At 42.5% G+C, this 21,358-nt stretch overlaps 2 protein-coding genes and 1 long non-coding RNA gene across 4 annotated transcripts in view; 2 read left to right on the top strand and 1 right to left on the bottom strand.

Annotated features, from left to right (window-relative positions):
* Positions 1–4,398, bottom strand: part of Eea1 (early endosome antigen 1) — a 144,688-nt gene extending 140,290 nt beyond the window's left edge. Inside the window, exon 1 of the mRNA XM_008823837.3 lies at positions 4,125–4,398. Within this exon, the coding sequence (XP_008822059.1) occupies positions 4,125–4,148 (24 nt within the window). The 5' untranslated portion in view covers positions 4,149–4,398. The remainder of the gene's footprint in view (positions 1–4,124) is intronic.
* An 848-nt stretch (positions 4,399–5,246) lies between these two features.
* Positions 5,247–10,742, top strand: LOC103726339. Of its 2 annotated transcripts, none has more exons than XR_003847924.1 (3): positions 5,247–5,292; positions 9,333–9,440; positions 10,542–10,742. It is a non-coding gene; the product is annotated as an uncharacterized LOC103726339 (long non-coding RNA). The 2 variants fall into 2 exon arrangements; XR_606896.3 differs by lacking the exon at positions 5,247–5,292 and adding an exon at positions 5,328–7,076.
* Positions 10,743–16,240: 5,498 nt separating this feature from the next.
* On the top strand, positions 16,241–16,714 carry LOC103726331 (SERTA domain-containing protein 3-like). The gene has a single exon (XM_017795847.1). The coding sequence runs from the start codon at positions 16,241–16,243 to the stop codon at positions 16,712–16,714; it is 474 nt and encodes a 157-aa protein (XP_017651336.1).
* The last annotated feature ends 4,644 nt before the right edge of the window (positions 16,715–21,358 follow it).

Here is a 21,358-nt window from a genome sequence, read left to right as displayed (position 1 = left end):
TAGCTTAAAGTACATACCACATTTCCAAGACTTAGTACAAAAAGAAATGCAAAAATCTCAATAATTTTATATTGCTCACATGTAGAAATATTTTAAGTATACTAGGCTAAAGGAATGTTTTCAATTTTTTGCTCCATTTTTACTTTTTAAAAATATGAGCACTAGCAATCTTAGCTTACACATATGACTCCTGTTTGCACTGGACAGAGCTGAGCCAGACAAACAGCTCCACAATGTTGGATTTCATACCATTTTACTAATTTCTCTCACAGTTATCTTCCTCCTTTAAATATACCGCTAAGTCACTTGGTTTTAAGCAATGTATGGACAGAGACTGTATGGATAGAAAGTGCATCTCCAGTATCTAGCACATGACACATGTTGTTACTTATTATATTAAAAGATATTATTCTAAGGAAAATGGGAAGGGATGAACGAATCAATCTTTCCCATTTCTAAATCTTTGTTTATATCATAACTCCTTTCCTTTCGTGGGAGTTCATATGCCCTCTCAAGCCAATGTTTTCCAAGGCACCCTTTTCTCTGTACACAACTACTAGCACTTCCATAGAAGGTCACTGAAGCAGAAATTGGTCTCACATTTATCCTGCATTTTCCAGAGTACTACCCACACTAACTGACCAATAAGGGGAGAATAAGGTGCAAAGAAAAGGGAACCAGACTGGGAATTTGTAAATTTGGCTCTAGGGGTTAAAGTTTCAAAAGCATTTGCTGCTTTTGCAGAGGATCCACCATCTACAAGGTAGTTCACAACCACCTCTATCTAAGTCTAATTCCAGATGATCAGCTGATCTCTTGTGGCCTCTTTGGGCACACATATGGTGCACATACACATAGGCAAAACACTCATACACATAAAGTAAAAATATACACATAAAGTAAAAATATTTTTTAATTGGCATTAGTCTCTAGTAGTCTTTGGCATCTACTAACTTCACTGGTTCAGATAAATTACAGTATCTCACTTTCTAATTTGTAAAACCATAGAGATACACCAAATGACCATAAAAACCCTTCCATTTCTGTCATTCCGGATTAAATCCATCCTTTCTTTAGCAATATTTTTATGTTTGTCAGCAAAAGAAAACTCTAATACTCTATTATTAAATCATATTATGTTTTTTAAGAAAGAAATGGTCCTGCAAAGTGTGGAAACTGCCTAAGGGACTAAATTTGATCATCTTTCTGGCCACTGAGAACCTTAAATTCAAGTTTTCCTTCAAAGTACCATTAAGCAAAATACTGAATGTATACATACTTGTGCTCCTTCATCACCACTGTTGTTTCCCAGACCTTCCCAAGCCTCAGTGACACCTTTCTTTTAGTACGTTACGAAAGAGAGGGAAGAAAAATAGAGAAGAAAATGTCTGCATAGTACACTGTGACCTTTTAAGTAATATTCAAAGACTGAGTTACAACTGATTATATATGCAATACCCCTTTCTTCTTTCCAAAAATGTTACCTAAAGAAAAAATTATAACATAGTTGAAGTAAAAGGTCATCTAAAAAAGAATGTTATATATAGTCAAATATAACTTTAAAGCATGGAAACCTATTCAAACAAACCTCTAAATCAGTAACTGTAGTTTAATCTTGTATTTTAATACCAATGCTGAGAAATAGGACTCTAGGGGGAGGTAAATAAAAGGGTTGCCATTTTACATAAAGATTCAAGTTCTATTCGTTAACAAAAAACCACCTGTAGAGTTAATAAAAGTACATATTCTAGGATCTGAACTAGTAAAATAAATCAAAAGCTTTCTTTCAGATGTATCAAAATGCCCCCATTAAATGTCAAGCATTAAAAGAGACTCATCTACAAGACAAAACTAAACTCTTTCAAAGGGATCCTAGGCCCTCTAATAATTTAGTCACTGTTGACAGAGTAGCCTCATCTCCCACCCATCCCTGAATACCACCTCACTTCTTAAACTTAATTGTTCACTTCCCCCTAAGTCCACTTGCTCCTTTGATGATTCCATACTTTTGCACTGGCTGTTCCCTCAGCCTGACATGCCCTTCCCTCTCAAGCTATAAATATACCCTCTTTCCTGAAGCTAATCCTGACTGCCCCAAAGCCCTCCCCCAGAGTGTCTCCTAGGGCACTTTTCATTCTCTTTCACCGCAGCACTGTAATTACTTTTTAATGTTCACCTCCTCAATCAGGTTGTGAGTTCTGAAAGGAGGACCCACATCTTATTAAACTACTTCCTGGCTTCTAGCACAATATCTGATGTTTACTGAAACTCAGTATGAATGGCTTGTACAAAGGAAAGTTAGATGTGAGAAACACTTCATATTTTTCTATCAAACAATGCATACATTTAACCACTTTAACACAAGTGGTTCTCAACAACAAACAATTTTATCCCTAAAGGACATTTGGTAAAGTATGGAAAAATATTTGGTTGTCGAAAAGTGGGAAGGGACGACACAGGAGGGAATGTGACTATCATCTGAATAGAAGCCAGGGGTGATGCTAGCAACCCTACAATGCACTAGGCCACCCCCACAACAAAAGTTATCTGAGCACAACGTCAGTAGTTCCAAGGCTGGGAAGCCTGGCTACCAAATTATTTACTCAAACATGATTTGATAGTATACCCCAGCAATAATTACAATAAATTCCAATTTTTTAGTTTGAACTGAAACTTCTTAAGCAGCTGGTAGGTACACATCAACACTAAAAATGATCATACACTCAGTGCCTAGCTACATTAAGAGTCCTAGAAAGCTTCCTGTATTTCTTAAAAACCAAACTAGATACCAGAAGCAACTCTGAAATCAAAAAACACTTGGTTTATAAACTTTACCACAAACTACAGGCAAATTAATTTTCACTTGCATAACTATGACAGAAACCCAATCTGAGGCATGAGGTAATTAGTCCTCCGTGATAAAAGAAAAATCTCTTCAGTGCTGCAAGTAAATCAGACACAGATGTCTTAGTCCTGAACACTGAGCAACTGATGGGGAGAGTAAAGGACATGCCCTGCTTGCTGCCAAATCACTGGTATCAAAATTTCGAAAAACTGGCAAAAACAGCAAAAAAGTCAATACAGAGGGTCAGCATCAGACGTTAACTATTTCTCCCCTGATCTATGACCAAGTTTCACATGACTTCAACATTTTATGAAACCCATGCAAAAGCAGGAATACTCCCTTCCTTCATACTGAATGACTCAACTCTCTGGCACATTTCTTGACTAAATACTACAAATTCACTAAGTTCCTGTCCTTTGAACTAATTATCTACTCTCTGGTCAACTCTTAATGGATAAGGCACCTCATTTTCAATCAAAACACTTCTTTACACCTTTCCAGTCTCAACAGAAAGGAAGCTATCCAAAACAAACCGAGTAGGCAACTCATTAGAACAGATTTTAATGATGTTATTCTAGGAACTGGTACCTAAACAAACCAACCTACAGCTTTCCAATGGTCTTTTCATCCTCAAGGTTTTCCAGATTTCAAATCGAGACGGCCCTGGGAGAAACTAAATGGAAGTGTATACCATTTGATACGTTTATTCTTGGATGGCTAAAATAAGGTTCTGAGGCTTGGAGGGGGAAATGTATTTTTAATTTTAAAAAGTTTCCAACAGTGAGTAATATCTTCCTTCTCCGCTGACTTTGCCAGTGTCAATCCCACGACTGGGCCCACACTAGGCCGGGTCTCGCGTTACCCTCCAGCGGGGTCCAAAAGAGAAAGGCGGCGAAGCGGCGCGGCAGGTGCGTGTAGTGGGGAAGTGGAGGCAGGCTGGGCCAGGAAGGGACACCAGCCGCCGCAGCCGCCCACCCGGCGTCCTACCCGTCCGTCCCACTCTGGGGCTGGGATCCCAGAGGGACGCGCCCGCGCCACACCCTCCGGCCCATAGTGACAGCCCCGCGCGGGAGTCGGCCACGGCCTCCCCGCTCCGGCCTGCGCCCCACCCAACCCGCGGGCCGACCCCGAGCAGGACGAGCAGGCCTCGGCGCCCGTGGGCTGCGGGGCCTAGCGGAGCGAGGAGCCCGCGCCCGCCTCGGCTCCTCGCGGCCCGGCTCCCCTCGGCCCGGCTGGCGCTCGCGCTCACGTGCTGCCGGAAGGACGGTTTCACTCTTACCCTCTGCAAAATCCTCCTGAACATGGCTTGGCCAGCAGCCGGCACCGCCGCGAGGACTCTGGGCGCCCTATGCGGGCTTCTCTGGACGAGGGCTTGAGGGCTGGGAGGAGGTCCGGGGCGAGGCAGTGACGGCAGCCGCGAGGGCGACCCAACTTCCCACAGGCGGCGAGAGACCGCGAGCGTGAGCCAGCAACCAAGAGGAGCCTGCGAGCGCCCGCGCGCCCGCCCGCCCGCCGGGCCACCCCCGTAACTGACAGCTGGGCGGGCCCGCCCCGGGCGCGAGGGGCAGAGTCGCTGTCACTCCGCCTCCCTGGCCGGTCGGTCAGTGGGGAAGGGCGGGGCCGGAGGAGGGCCGGCCGGAGCCTGAGACCAATCGGAAGCGGCAAGAGCGTGGGCGGCCCCGTGACGGACAGGCGGCCAGACGCTGGCGCTTAGGTTGCTTCCGGCGAGCCTGGGGACACCAGGACTGCGGAGCGCACGCTGGAGCTCCGTCAGAAGGCGGCGCCCGCTCCGACCGCGAGGCTTGGGGAGGTGGAGTGCAGACCCCTGCGGTCGACTTTGGGGGTGGGGTCCCTGTCCTGGCCGTGGGAGAGGGCCCCCGCGCTACCTTCGGTCGCACTCCGGGCTGTCGCAGAAATCTATGAGAGCGCCCTTTCCCCTGCGTGTCCCTTCAGGACTCTGCGGGACCCCGGAGCTGGAGCCCTGTCTACGCTAGAAAGGCTGATTAGACTTAGTCCCGGCCCCATGCGGACAAGAGAGACGGAGGCCTGCTTCACTGTGTTGGGCTTCCCTCTGCTTTTCCAATCCCAGGTTTCCCTCCGCCTTCCTGCTTCTGATTGCAGCCACAGGAAAGTACCAGAGGGCCTTGGGGAGGAAGCTGAGTTTGAGTTAGCTGGACAATTTAGGAGTTACCCTGGGGGGCCCTAACTCTTGGTTCATGTCGTTAGCTACTTTCTAACGAATTTTAGATCCTATTGTGATAATACATATGAAAAGTAACTCATTAATGCCTGTGTTTTTTTAAAATATTTTATTTATTTTTTTATTTGTATGTCTGTATTGTCTGCACATAGGTAAGTGCACCCGTGTCGTGTAATGCCCACGGAAGACAGAAGAGGCTGTCGGATCCCCTGGGACTGCAGTTTAATGGACAGTTGTTAGCTGTCATGTGGGTACTGGGATTTGAACCGGGGTCTTCTGCAAGAACAGCCAGTGTTCTTAACCCCTGAGCCGTCTCTCCAGCCCCTAATGCCTGTGTTTTTACGCATTAAGAAAAAATTGGGGTTGTCTGATGTGGTGGCGCAGGCTTTTAATCCCAGCAGAGGCAGTGGCAGGCAGATCTGTAAGTTTGAGGCCAACCTGGTCTACATAGTGAGTTACAAGCCAGCCAGGATACATAGTGAGACCAAAAGAAAGAAAGAAAAAAGATGTTGTGCATAAGCTTGGTGCCAAAAGAAGACTTAGACTTGGAACTGGCCTCCAGGCGCAATATGATTATTTAAAGTTGAAAACCAAATTCCTGTGTCTGCCAGTACTCACTAGCCAAGGGGCTCAGCTTTGAACCTGGATGAAAATATCTAATATTACTTAAATAGGGAAGGTGGGGGCATAATAGAATTAACCTTGTCCTTGGTGGGCTCGCAGGGGGGACATACAAACCTTGAGTCTACCAAGCAATACCCAGAGAACTCATTGTAAATTAAGTCCAGATCAATCCAAAAAATGCAGGAAACTGTTGTTTTCAAATATTAATGACAGAAAGTATTTGGTAAAGTGTAAAACAGTATAATCTGTGTTTCTATCTCCTTTTGTTTTTTTACCACATGTTGGTCTTTATAGTGCGTCAGAATAACCATGCATACAATTACTACATTATAAATCACTATTGATAATGCACTGGCAAAACATACTTCCATCTTTTTAGCCACAAGGAATTTAATTTCAGACAGTATGAATAACATTCCCAGTGTTGTAGGGTAGTGAAAGTGACTTTCTGTGTTTTTCAAAAATTAGGTTAAAACTGCTAAGGAGTACATATAGTCCATGTCTTTTCCTAGAACTCTAAGGTGGAATCTTTGGTTAATATAGTAGGCTTGCATCTAGTGTTTAGTTAGATAGGTCATTCAGAAACCTTTGTGCTCCCCTGTAATTTGTAATTCCATCACTTGAAAAATATAGTAGAAAATTCAGTTGTTTCAAATGAAAATAAGCAGTGGTTGAGACAAAAACAGGTAAGAATACCCTTCACTAATCACACACATAAATTCTGCTTACCCTGTGACCACTAATTCCTGTCCATTCACCTTTCTTACATAAGCATTCCCCAAACCATTCCTTCTTTGACACCCACCAAGACCTCCAATAGTTGGCCTCTCTTTTCTTACTGTAGTAATTTCCCTGGCCTGCTTATTTCCATCAAGACAGTTGAAAGTCAAATGGGTAGTACAAACCTATAATCCCAGCCATTTTAAGGGCTACATAGTGAGACCTTGTTGGAAAAAAGTAAAAGAAAAAAAATCTATTAAAAAACTCCACTGATATGTGTATTTCTTACTAAGCTTGACACATTATTAAAAAGCTAAAATTATTACTCTGTCTAAACACATATTTCTATCAATATAGGCAGTAACTGTTGTTGCCTATAGACCTCATTCTCAATAATGTAGAAAGTTTACAAGTCTACATCTACTTCATAGCTCCATTATATTATATGGTATATGGGCAGAATCTTGTGTCAGATCCATGGCAACAGTTTCTATCCATAATTTCCCCAGTTTTGGTCTACCAGCTGCTGCCACAGAGGCTAGTTGAATAAACTCAGCACGAGTATTCATAGAGCTTTAATAAAGTGAGGATTGAAATTGTCACAGCTGCCCTTGTGGAGCTTCACACCAGATCCTGGCTCTGCTCAACTTTGAAGAGACTACCAGGGTACACACAGAAGAGTAACAGGTATTACTGTTGGTTGATTTTCATAATTTTGGCCAAGCAAGGTGAATTACACCTAGACAATACAGGACCAAAATCATCCACTCTCATACAGTCTCAATTGGGTTATCAGCTGTTCTAGTTAGCTTTCTATTGCTGTGATAAAACACTGACTAAAACCAACTTGGGGAGGAACAGGTTTATTTCTGCTTACAGTACAGTCTCATTGAGGGAAACCAGGGCAGGAACCTAGAGGAAGAAGTTCAAGTAGAGACCAAGGAGGAATGCTGCTTACTGGCTTGTTCCCCTGGCCTGTTCAGCCTGTTTTCTTATACAACTCAAGCTCAGGGATTACACCACCCACGGTGGCCTGAGCCCTCCTATATCACTCAACAATCAAGAAAATGTCTCCCAAACATATCTACAAGCCAACCCAATAGAAGAAATCCCCCAACTGAGATTCCTTCTTTCCTGGTTTGTCAACTTGATAACAGAAGCTATCCAACACATTCTGTTGTTTCTAACATGTTACAAATAAATGTACTAGTGATTCCTGTCCTGTCTAGATATCTTTGTGAATATGAAACCTGGATGTTCAGCAGCTTATTGAACAATTTCATTTGGGCATCTTAAAGAATCCTGAGATTTAATTTAAAATGTATAAACTCTAGGGACTAGAGAGATAGCTGAGTGGTTAAGAGTTTATACTGCCTCTTCCAGAGAACTCAAGTTTGGTTCACTGCACCCATATCAAGTTCTTCATAGTCTTCTGGGGGATCCAGCTTCCTCTAATGGCTTCTGAGGGTACCTGCACATACCCCCATACATACACCCCCCCACACACACACACAGTTTAGAAGCAAAATATTTTAAATATCTAAAATCTAAATTGAAATCATCTGTGATGGTCAATTTGTCAATTTAAGGGGATCTACAGTTACTTAGGACATAAGCCTCAGGGCATGCCTATGAGGGATTATCTAAAGATTAGGTTAGCCTCTGGATAGGTCTATTAAGGATTATCTAGATTAGGTTAACTGAGGTAGGAAGACCCATCTTAGCTGTGGGTGACACCAACCATGGGCCAGGGCCCTGGACTGAATCAAAAGGAGAAAGCTGAATATGAGCATTCATTGCTCTTTGCTTCCTGACTAACTTGCAGGCTCACACTTCTGCCAGCATGCCGTCCCCACTATGATGGGCTGCCTGCTCTAACTGAGCCAAAATAAACCCTTTCTCCATTAAGTTGCTTGTATCAGGGTATGTTATCCCAGCAACAGAAAAAGTAATGCATCATGTCCATGTTCTGCACTTCTGTCCTTTACTGTTGTTGGTTTTTGTTTGTTTGTTTGTTTGTTTGTTTGTTTGTTTGTTTTAACCCACTGAGTCCAATTAGTGTTACCAGTATGTACATGAGTGTAGAGCCATGTACTGGATCATGATAGCCTCTCAAGAATTGCATCCCTGAAAAAAACTGACTTCTCCCTCTCCTAGCAGTCATCAGTTGTCAGAAGCTCCTCAGCTAGGGGTGGGACTTCATGATGCCCTCCCAAATCTGTGCTGGGATTTTGTCTGGCTTGATCTTGTGCAAGTCTTGTGCATGCTGTCAAAAATACTGAGTTTTTGTATGCACTTGTCCTCTTGTCCATAAAATACCGTTTTTGCTGGTGTCATCTGCTACCTCTGACTCTTACAGTCTTCCCCCTCTGCCCACTTACACAATGATCTCTGAGCCTTGGGAGCAGGAAGTGTGATATGAATATCCTATTTAGGGCTGAGCATTCAGCAGTCATGTTCTCTGCAGTTGTGGGTCTCTGGGTTAATCACCATCTACTCAAAAAGAAGCTTTTCTGAGGAGGATTAAGAATGCACTAATCTATGGGTACAAAGCAGAGTTCTTATGGAGTAGTTTAGTACTATTTTCAGATAGCAGAATATTCGATGGTTTTCCTCTAAGGCCTATAACCTACCCTAGCCATGGGTTCTTGGCCCTATTAGTGGTGGCAGCCTTGAGTTCCATCTTGTGGAATAGTCCTTAAAACCAACTAGAAAATAGTTACTCCCATAACTTTTGTGCCACTGTTACACCAGTGAGCATGTCTTGTTAGGCCGCTCATTATTGTAGCTTGCAGGGTTCACAGCTGAGTAAGACTGTTGATTACTCCCCCAATGTTGTATATAACACCTTCCAGCACTACGAAAGCTAGCCAGTAGAGATGAAGCTTCTTGTACCAACTTGATTTCTCTATGTCCTGTGACTCAAATATTTGGTGTCTTCAGTTATAGGGTCTTATCATGAAGTTCTGGAGAGATATCAAGAGCAGTTGCATTACCTTGTAATGCTTGGAGGTCTATGAGTCCCCATTGACCAACAACTTGAAAAAAAAGGTAACCTGTACCTAGTATCAAGCTTTTTATTTGATAGCCTATGGTGTCTGAAAGAGACATTGTCCCCCCATTATTTACTATTTACATTATTTATTACTACAGTAACTCTAATTAAACTCTTTATATATGTATTTATTTTAGAAGGGTTTTACAGTAGTAGGTTTCATATGACTTTTTCAAAGGTCTTTTATGTTCATTATCCCTCCCCATACTCCCTTCTCTAACCTCCCATCTCCCACCCCACTTAACTCTTCTTGCTCCATTATTCATCCTTTCCCCTTTAAACCACTTGTATTCTATCCCCTCTCCCTTGAAAGCACTCTCGTCTACAGTCTCTTACTAGTTTCCTGACTTCTGTGGTGTGAAGGCTAATCTTGGTTGTCAGTTTGACTGGATTTAGAATCAACTAAAACCCAAGCCAACTGAGTACTCCTGTGAGGGATTTTCTCAAATTGTTTGAAACATGAAAACCCACCTAAATGTGGGAGGCACCATCTGGTGGTAGCCCAGAAAAAAAGGCATGAAGGAAGGAAACCTTTGCTTTGCCTGATTGCCTTCACTCTTGCTCATAAGTGCATCTATCTTGTGGTGCAGTATTCTTTTTTAAAAAATTTTATGTGTACGAATGTATTACCTGCATGTATGTAAGTGCACCCATGTCATGCAATGCCCATGGAGGCCAGAAGAGGGCATTGGAGGCTGGAGAGATGGCTCAGCAGTTAAGAGCACTCACTGTTATTGCAGAAGACCCAGGTTCAAATCCCAGCACCCACATAGCAACTAACAGCCATCCATAACTCCAGGTCCAAGGGATGGGATTCCATCCTGTCTTCTGTGGACATTGCACAATACTTACATACATTCAAGCAATACACACATACACATAAAATAAAAATAATAAAGTAAAAATATACTTTTTAAAAAAGGCATTGGATCCCCTGCAACTGGACTTAGGAAAGTTCTTAGTTGCCATGTAAGTGCTGGGTTTCAAACCTCAATCTTCTGCAAGAGCAACCAGTGCTCTTAACAGCTGAGCCGTCTCTCCAGCCCCAGTACAATATTCTTTTGCTGATCTTAGAACCAACTTCTTTGGGCTTCCAGTGTAGACTGAAGAAGACCAGCAGCTCTCCAGGAATCTTCCACGCCTTCAGCACCAGATTGAGATTGCTGAGACATCCAGCCTTGTGAACTGAGCAGCCACCATATTCTCGGCCTCTCCAGTCTGAGGCAGCTGTTGTTGGACTACCCAAACCATTTCATATAAGCCAATTGTATGAGTTAGTTTTTGTTACTGTGATAAAATGTGATGACTAAAAATAATTTATAAAAGAAAGACTGTCTCTTGACTTCCAGTTCCAGAGGGTTAGAGTTCATAATAGTGAGATGGCATGGCTGCAGGCACTGGAACAGGTAGGTGGGTGACCACATTTTGTTGGTACACCAGGAAACAGAAAACTAGAAGTAGGGCAAAATACAAACTTTCAGAGCCCACCCCCAGTGATGTTCTTCCTCCAGCAAAGCTCCATATCCTAAAGTTCCATAACTTCCCACAAACATTGCCACCAGCTGGGTACCAAATGTTCAGATACCCAAGTGTTCAGATTCATGAGCCTATGGGGGACATTTCTCATTCAAACCACCACAACCTAATAAATTGTGTGTGTGTGTGTGTGTGTGTGTATGTGCACACGTGTGTGTGTATTGGTTCTATCTGTTCTGTTTCTTTAATGAACTCTGAAATGCACACACACACACACACACACACACACACATATATCAATTGAAACATATCTAAAGATTTATAGTTAGCTTCCACTTATGAGAGAGAACATGAGGCATTTTTCTTTTGGGATATAGGTTACTTCATCCAGAATGATCATTTCCAGCTCCATTCATTTATCTGCAAATTTCATAATTTCATTTTTCTTTACAGCTGAATAAAATGTCATTGTTTATGTGTACCACACTTTCATTATCCATTCACCAGTTGATGGACATCTCGGCTGTTTCTATTTCCTGGCTACTGTAAATAGAGCAGCAATGAACGTGGATGAACAGATATCTCTGTCGTAGGAATTAGAGAGACCTCTGAATATATGCCCGAGTGGTACAGTTGGATTATATGGTAGATCTATTTTGTCTTTGAGTAACTTCTACACTGATTTCCATAGTGCCTGCACCAGTTTTCACTCCCATCAACAGTGAATAAGTGTTCCCCTTTTCCCATATATATGCCAGCATTTGTTGTCATTTGTTTTTTGTTTTTATCTTAGCAGTTCTGACTGGGATAAGATGAAATATCAAAGTAGTTTTAGTTTGCATTTCCCTTATGGCTTAAAACTATTTCTCAGCCATTTGTCTTTCTTCTTTTGAGAACTCAGTTTAATTCCATGGTCCCATTTTTTAAATTGGGTTGTTGGTTTTCTTAGTGTTTAGGGTTTTTGTTTTGTTTTGTTTTTTAGTTCTTTGTGTATTCTAGACACTGACCTCTGTCAGATGTATAGCTATTAGATTTTTTCCCATTCTGTAAGCTGCCTCTTCACTTGAATGATAGTATCTTTTGCTGTGCAGAAGCTTTTTGTTTCATGAGGTCCCATCTATCAGTTGTTGGTCTTAAATTTCTATACTACTAGAGCCCTATTCAAAAAAACCTTTCCTGTGCCTATAAGTTCAATCTTATTTCCTATTTTCTCCTTTAACAAATTCAGAGCATCAGGTCTTATGTTGAAGACCTTGATCCATTTGGAGTTGAGTTTTGTACAGGGTGAGGTAAGGATCTAGTTTCATTCTTCTGCATCTAGTATCTAGTCTGTTAAGCACCATTTGATGAAGATGCTGTCTCTACTCCAATATGTATTTTGAACTTCTGTAATTAAAAATTCAGATGGCTGTAGGAGTATGGGCTTGTCCCTGAGTCAATTCTAGTCCATTGATGAGGAGCGATTTTGTGCCAGTACCATGCTATTTTATCACTCTATCTCTGTATAGTATAACTTAACAACTGGAGTGGTGATACCTCCAGCAGTGTTTTCATTGTTCAAGACTATTTTGGCCATCTTTGGTCTTTTGTGTTTCCATATGAATTTTAAGATTTTAAAAAATTTTGTGAAGAATTTTATTAGAATTTTGATGAGGAATGCATTGAATCTGCAGATTGCTTTTGGTACATCACTTCATGATAGAAGTCCTACAGAAACTGGGGATGCAGGGTACAGTTTTCAACATAAAGGCAATATATAACAAGCCCACAGCCAGTACCAAGCTAAACAATGAAAAACTCGATTTCCACTAAAATCAGGAACCAAGATGCCACTCTCTCCTCTCCCATTCAATATAATGCTTAAAGTCCTAGCTACAGCAGTAAGACAAGAGGTGATAAAGGGTTACAAATAGGAAAGGAGGAAGTCAAAGGATCCTTATTTGAAGATCTCCAGTTATGACTACCACCATAACCCCAGCCAGAAATCTGAGTATTATTCTTGCCTGTTTCCTGATTTCTGTCTCGTTCCAATTAACTGAGCTAGTCCTGTGAATTCTAGCTCACTTCACCCATTGTGTACTGTCTCACTTCTACCTGGGTCAGCAAGTCCTTTCAGTTTGTTTTCACCTTGTATTCCTTTGATTCGTTATCCACATTCCAGTTGGAATTATCTTCCAAAACACAAATCTGCTCATGTGGCTCCTCTATTTAGAATATCTCATTTGTTCCCCATGTTGAGGGCAAATACCTAAACTCCTTACTGTGATTCTTGAGGTAATTTTCTGGACTCATCATAGTCTCTCTTGCTTCTGAACTACTATATATGCTATTCCCACATGCCTATATTGTTCCCTACCCTCTTTCTCCCTTAACCCATCTAATTCTGACTCATGCCTAAGTCTCCCACTACAGATTAAGCTGCATGTCCTATAAGTACCTATATTAATACCCAAGACTTATTACAATAGAGATAAGACCTTGGGCTACAAACTCAAGACACTCTAGACCACAAGACAAGTCATTTCTTAAGTTCACCATTTCCTTTGCTCTGACTGAATACTGACCCCAGAATTTCATTTTCTTGGTTTGGGTTTTGTTTTCCTGGAGATGGGGATCAAACTACTCCTGAGTCTGCACCCTCAGCTCTCCCAAAAGTGTTTAATGATAAATGATTATTTTTCTTGTTTTTGATTGTTTGTTGTTTGTTAGAACAGGGTCTCCCTGTAGCCCCAGCTAGCCTGGAACTGGCTATGTAGACCAGGCTTACCTTAATCTCACAAAGCTCCACCTGTCTGTGCTTCCCAAGTGCTGGGATTAAAGGCTAGCGCCACCATGCCTGGCTTGTTCATGTTTTTTGATTCCCATCTAGTTTGTCTTTAAAGAATAAATGCACTGATTCTGTTAATGCAAGCACATTTAAAATGAAATTTGTATTGCCCATTGTAAATTTATAAAATGATACTTAGTCTTTGTAAACTTGGATAATATGTGTCTGCTGCCTAAGAGAAGAATTTACCTTCAATATTCTAACAGAAAGTCCAAATTCTGAGCCCACAAAGATTCAGAGCCTGTATTGCAGTGAATTTACCAATCTAAATGAACTTCCCAAAGTTTCTCAAAGGATATCTAGCTGGCCTTCCTAGTAATATAGAGGACTTGTGTAGAATTTAGACCCATAGGGCTTCCACCTCCCCATGTGATTTGAAACTCAATGGTATAATTTTCCAGAGGATATCTGTATCAATTACTTTCCTCCTTGCAGTGACAAATTACCCGACAAAAGCAGTGTAAGGAAGACTATTTTGGCTCACCATTTGAGGCTACAGTCGATCACTATAGGAATGACCTTTAGAAAATGAACATAATCTGGACTAATGACTTTTAATTAATCTTGGCAAACTCACTGAACCATGTGCTCTTGTGACCTGGGCACAGGTCTGATCTTGTTTCCTAGGACTCCACCAAAAAAAAAAAAAAAAAAAAAAAATGAATGTGAGTATTCGTGAGTATTAACATATCAAAGCACTGAAATACAGCATGCCCTTCTTCATTGAAAACATGAAGACTGAGAAAGGGTATTTGACATTGTACGTATGAGATATTCTAGAACTAGGGATAAAAAGGCAAAATTATCTGGTAACAGGGCTGGAGAGAGGACTCTGGTTAAGAACACTGGCTGCTCTTCTAGAGGACCTGGGTTTGATTCTCAGCACCCACATGGTGGCTAACAACCATCCCTAACTCCAGTTCCAGGGACTCTGCATGGGCTTTGCACAACATGGGTGAACTTACATGCATGCAGGCAAAACACGCATATACATATAAATAAATCCAAAAATTTAAACAATGATTGTCTGATAAGTGTATATTCTAGCCTATACCCACCCAGTTGAAGCTGAAGAAACCATTTTGAATAAAATCATGAGTGAAGCCTGACTCAAGGACACCTCTAGAACACAGTTCCAGAGCATAGTTCTTTGAGACATCTGGGGGAATGGTTGTCCTCCAAGTCTGGGCCACTCTTAAAAACTGAATTTAAGAGTCAGGCTACTTTATTCAGGTAATTGTAAGGTTGGCATAGTAATGCGGCATATCATGACAGGGAAGGCATGGTGGCAGGAGCATGAGGAGGATGATCACAGTCAGGAAACGAGATGATGCTGGTGCTCAGCTCACTTTCTCCTTTTTATTTAGTCCAGGATTCCAGCCAGTGTAACCTACATTCAAGATGGGTCTTTTCAAACGTTTCTAGAAAAATGCTCATAGATATACCAAGAGATATGTTTCCATGGTGATTCTTAATCCGGTCAAGATGACAATGAAGATTATCCCATTACATCATCTAATTCACATAGTACATCAGTTACATCCATGAGTTATTTAAAGGAGGCAGAAATTTTAAATTTAAACTATGATTCAAGGGACTGGAGAGATGGCTCAGCAGTTAAGAGCACTGGCTGCTCTTGCAGAGGACCCGGGTTCCATTCCCAGCACCCAAATAGTGGCAATAACCATCTGTAAGTCCAGTTCCAGGGGAATCCCAACACTCTCTTCTGACCTCCTTGGGCATTTGTCCAACACAGGTGCACTTACACACAGGCAATACACTCATACACATAAAAATAATAAAATATAAAAAAATACGGCTTAAATGAACAGTTGTAAAAATCAGGTCTGAAAATATGCTGCCAACATACAGCATAGAGATGGCAGCCTGAGTAAAAAGTAGAGGGTAAATAACTTTAACCGATATATTATTAGTGAATACTATCTTGGAACTTCTGTATCTATTTGTACAAAGAGCACGATTAACTTACTAAGAAACCCTAGTTAATAACTCAGCTAGTCATCCCTTACATCATTAGTTATAATTTTAAAAGAAATTCAAACTTGAGAAATGACTCAGTGGTTATGAGAACTTACTGTTCTTCCAGAGAACCAGAGTTTAGTTCCCAGAACCTACATCAGGCAGCTCACAGACTCCTAGAACTCCTGCTACAAGGGATTCAACACCCTCTTCTAGCCTCTGCCATGCAAGTGGCATTCACTCATGCAGACCACACACACACACACACACACACACACACGTGAGCTTGCATACATTCATAAAAATTAAAAAATAAAAAATAAAGGTTTGAGAGCCAGGTGGCTCCAGGCTAGACACGGGGCCCCGGGGAAAGTGAGTGAGGTCCTGAGGCCAGTGTTTGTGGGTTGAGGTGCTACAGGCATTCCAGGAGGTGGTCATAACGAACCTGGGGAGCCAAGGACATGGTAGGCTTGAAGAGGAAGCACTCCAATTTGGAAGAGGAGGAAGAGGAAGATGAAAACGCGGGGTGGAACCCTGCAAGTCTTCGAAGCTTATCAGCAAACCCTGCTCGGAATCTCTCTGGACAAAGCCCAGCGCAGCCTTGGCCTCCGCAGGCATGTCCTTATCCACAATATACTGCAGCAGCTCCAGGCTCCTGTTCGTCTGGATTCAACACCTGCCCCGCCCTTGGAACCGCTCTTCCTGGGCGAAGAAGATTTCTCCCTGTCTGCCACCATCGGCTCTATCCTCAGGGACCTCGATACATCCCTGGATGAGAGAGAGCCACCTCCGAATCCAGTGGCTTCCCCAGGTCTCCAGGATGAAGTGATGCCCCAAGCCGATCCTGTCTTCTTAGAAGCTCTGAGCTCACGGTACCTTGGGGGACTCTTTCTAGACATTGACACATCTGCAGTGGAAAGGGAATATGCCCTGGTATCCCAAGAGCCTCCTCACAGCCTCTTCTGTGTCCCAGGGTTCTGGGAATAGAATGAATTGGACCATATCATGGAAATCATCCTGGGGTCCTAAAACCCCACCTCAGCCTCGGTGGGCTGGGTCCTTGGAAGTGACTTCTGTGTGTATATGTGGAGGCTCTAAACTGTGGGCTCCTTTCCCCCCATTTTAGGGTTGCCCAGACTGTTGAGCATGTGTGCGTGTCTGGTTACCTCAGCCTTCCGTGAAGGTGGATCTTCCTGAATTAATTTATCTCTTCCAAAGGCCTTAAATGAGACTGTTTCGAGGAGTGTGATTGCTCACACAGTTCTGCCTCCAGTTCCCACTGCCCTTGTCACCACAAGGACCTCACGGTAGATAAAGCTGGGTCTGTCAAAGGGTGATGGGTGGGCTGCCTGGTTGCTCTGGAAACCCAGGCTCCACCTCCTGAGGTAATAGGGGTAATAGCTGGCTGAGCCCGGCTTCCTTGGCAGGAACCCCAGTCCCAGGAGCCTCCTGATTCATAACCAGGCTGGACCACGTACAATAGGGTAGAAATCAACCTGCTTCATCCCATGTTATTTAAAAAGAAAGGCAGGGTTTGTATTGGTTTTAAAAAAAATTGTTTTTCTTTTTTTAATAAAATTATTTTGAACGTAAAAAAAGGTTTAATGTACTAGAGTGATGGTTCAGCAGTTAAGAGCACTGGCTGCTTTTACAGAGGACCTAGGTTCAGTTCCCAGCACCAACATGGAGGCTAACAACTGTCCATAACTCCAGTTCCAGGGAATCCCTCCTCTGCCTCCTGGGGCACTGCACACACATGGTGCACTTACAGTCATGCCAGCAAAGCTCTCATACACATAAAAATACAAATAAAATTTAAAAGAAATTTAACTTGTAACCTCAACTTCTCAGTAGGCTGAGGTACCATATCTGCAAGTTCTGGCCAACCTGAATCTCAAAAAAGTGGGATCCTACATTAAAGTATTTGATCTACTTGAGGCTGTGGGGTTTTTTTCCCCCGTGGGTGAGATGCAGGGATCTAGTTTCATTCTTCTACATGTGGATACCCACTTTGCCAGCATTATTTGTTGAAGAGGCTCTTTTCTCAAATGTATGTTTTAATACTTTTGTCTAAAAAAATGTAGCCGAGTCTGTGTGGGTTTATTTCTAGGTCCTCTGTTCTACTCCCTTGGTCTAGGCATCTGGTTTTGTGCCAGTAACATACTGGTTTCATTACTACAGATAATTGAAAATCAGTGTTGTGATCCCTCCAGCATTCCTCTTTCTGCCTGACTGCTTTGGAAATTTGGGGTCTTTCATGCTTCCCTGTTAATTTTAGGGTTACTTGTTCAGATGAAGGAATGAATGGATAGAAGGAGCCCTAGATTCAGAACTTCATGGACAAGAGCTCAGTCTCTGAGGGCAAGGAGCTCAAGGCAGTGAGATGCATTTGACAGCCTGGCACCAGAATCCATGGCTAGCCCCAGGGATAGAGATGTGGACCTTCTGACAACCAAATGCTGAACCTACCCGAGAGCCCCTAAAAGCAACAGACTGCTTTTACAAGGGGGTCAGGGCCTGGAAGTCACATAAAAAGCTGGATGGAGGTTGACTTCCCTTCCTCCTTTCACTTTCTCCATTTCTGTGGTAGTATGGGATGGGAACAGGAGACCTGTGGTCCCCCCTAAGGACTTCCCAGGGTTTGGGTGGGCTTTTGCTTTTCCTTCTTAGGCTGATTTCTCTCTCCTGATTTGTCCTTATTCTATACCTTTTACATACACCCCCAGAATCTTTCTGGCAGTTCATTGCTATCCAGTTTCTGGTTCTGGACCAGGACCAGAGTTCTGGATGCTCTGCTCTCTTCAGAGAAAGAAACTGGAAGAGCTCAGAGTCCAGCTTTCAGCCAGCACCTAACTCTGGCCAGGCGTTTAGTTCCTTGAAGAAGGAAAACTTCCTGAGGCCCCTGGAGACAAGATCTGCTGGAGCCCCTCTATAGGCAGGGAACTCACTCAATGGATTTCCTACTGCTCCTGCTCCTAGGCAGGGAATTTGTCTCCGCATCAGAAGACCCTGCTCCTGCTTCAAGATCCACCTTCTAGAGACAGGAGACACCTCCCCTGCTAAGTCATCAGTGACCTGCTCTCTGCAGTCTTACTCTGCAGTGGATTCCTTCGGTTGGCATCCTGATACCCCCTGAGAGCTTAGAACTGTAACACTTGCTGACAGTCTCTCAGCTAAGCACCTCAAAGCCTACTGAGATATGTGACACTACCAACCTCGCTCAATTAGCATCCTGTTTCTACTTTCCCATTCAAGTTTACGCTCTCTTGTTTAAACTGATCCCACATGGCAAATAGAAGTTCTCCTTGTTTGTTTTCCTTTTGCTTTCTGCCCATTCCATTTTTGGAGGGAGGGCAAGGCAAGAACCCAAGGTAAGCAAAATCAACCATCTCAATATGGTAGTCACCATCCATTCACTATGGTTTTCAGGATTTCCTGTATGTAAGCACAATGTTTCAAATGTTGCTGGTCTTCTGTGCTGTTCCTGTAAGTGTGCAATTAATATACATTAAACAAGCTCAGCACAGTGACACATGCCTATAATCCCAGGCCTTAAAAGGTAGAAGCGGGAGGATCAGGAGTTCAAGGTCTTTCTCTGATACCTACAGAGTTTGAAGTAAGCCTGGGCTACATGAAACTATGTCTCCAAAAAAACAAAAAAATAAAGCATACATTAAACTATGAGAGAGAGTTATTTAATTAGTTAGTTCAAGACCAGCCTAGTCTACATAGCAAGACCTCTAGCAAGAGGAAAGAAAAGCAATAGAAGAGTGGACCAGAATAGAGAATTAAGATTGAGAACATGAGGCACTTAAAGATGCAATGAATATCAATCAGTATGTTTGCTTAATGACACATTGCATTGTTAGTGATTTTCAAAGTGAGAGGGTACATAATTTAAACTTTTCTCAATCGTATATTATTGACGTATGTTAATAGGAAAGATTGATATATTTGATTTTCTAGACATAAAAATTCTGTGTGTTTAAAATTCTATTAAAAAGCTAAAAAAAGTGTAGTGTGAGAAATAATTGCAAAATATGTGCTAGACAAATGTTTAATATTCTTAATGCCATACAGTTTCACTTCTGAATTATGGGTTTCAAATTTAATATAGCAAGATAAACTAACATCAAAACTAACTAGTTAAAATAGAAACAAAGCAAGAAAAGAAAATTAAATTCAGCTATGCTGACCCTCCCTCCTACTTGAGTCATATGCCTTGCTCAGTGTTCTGAACCCTTCATCTCATTAACTCCTCCTTGTAATAATAAGAGCAGTCTTAACTACTATTCTCAGCAGATGAAGAATTGAGTGACTCTCCTAAGGTCACATCAATGACATGGAACTTGGACTAAATTTGAATTCCTTGCACTATACCATATGCAGACCTTTTAAAAAGTAAACAGAAATACCTAGTATCCAAACATTTACTCAATATACATTAATTTTTGCCTTTCATTGTGGATATTTTTGCATGTAATAGAAAACCATATACTAGAACCTTCCTGCTTCAATAATTATTTATACTTTGCTATTCTCCTTTCATCAATTCTTCCATGACATTTGTACCTGTTAAGGTTCAGATAGCCCCGCCCCCTCACCAACAGGGTCTCAAGGACTTCTCAAGCCTCTGAGAAAAGGGAACCTAGCTGATAAGCACCCTGGTCTTTGAAGTCAGTGGTCTCCACTGTTTGCCCAACACAGCAGGCTTCCCCTTTGATCTCTAAAGAGGACAGGTTTTAACAGTCCTATTATCCCACTTCCCCCCACCCAACTTTATAAAAAAAAATACATCTTCCCACCTTCTGCAGGAAGAAGAAGCCTCCCCCTTTAAAAAGACCCCAGCTCACTACCTGGGCAGACATTTTCCCTGACTGGAAGGGAATCTGTCCCATGTGTTCCTTTGCTAATAAACTCTATTCCAATGGAGTTTTATCTGTGTCCTGGTGCTTTCTCCTGATCAACTGGATTCATCCATAGGCTACTTTATCTATCAGATGGTGCCAAAACTGGGTTGTTACTTCAAGGGACCTGCCTGGACTTCTCCAATGCTACTAATTTGGCTTTCAGGCACACTCCCACCCTTCTTTTCTCTCTCGGCTCCTCTCTTCAGCTCTGCTTTCACCTCTTTCTGGCTCTCCTCACTGGGGAACACACTCTGCCTTGCCTGCATCTTCTTTTGATCTCCTTTCCCATTGATTTCTGTCACTGCTGTTGGGGATGGAGCTACTTCATCTGTTCCCTACCTTGGTCCCACTCACCACTGGCATTTTGCCCCCCCCACCTTTGCCATGGGACTGGAAGGTCTGCTGTCTTCCATCATTTTTTCCTGTCTTTCTCCTCTTCCTCACTGTACTGGAGATGATTTCTGACACCATTCAATCCAACATTGCAAATGCTCTAAATCCTTCTCCTCTCTCTCCCCCTCCCATACTAAAGTTTTCTACTCCCTGCCATGTGCCTGACAGCCTGCCATGTGTCTGACCTCCCATGCAGGCTCTAAACCTCCATGACCCCAAGGCTTTTTTTCCCTTCCAGCTATTCACCCCCTCCAGGCAGCTGGCAAGATTGCCAGCTTGCCTGCCCTGGGGATTTTTTCTTTAACATTCTAATAAAATGATAAGTTTG

This window comes from Nannospalax galili, unplaced genomic scaffold (genome assembly GCF_000622305.1).
Source record: "Nannospalax galili isolate Female #2095 unplaced genomic scaffold, S.galili_v1.0 scaffold191, whole genome shotgun sequence".
In the NCBI taxonomy this organism is placed as follows: domain Eukaryota; kingdom Metazoa; phylum Chordata; class Mammalia; order Rodentia; family Spalacidae; genus Nannospalax; species Nannospalax galili.
The sequence above is the reverse complement of the archived record's forward strand: the minus strand, read 5'-3'. Positions and strand labels throughout refer to the sequence as shown.

Coding starts and splice junctions, on each gene's coding strand:
- LOC103726331 (XM_017795847.1), top strand. CDS start 16,241: ATGAAAACGCGGGGTGGAACCCTGCAAGTCTTCGAAGCTTATCAGCAA.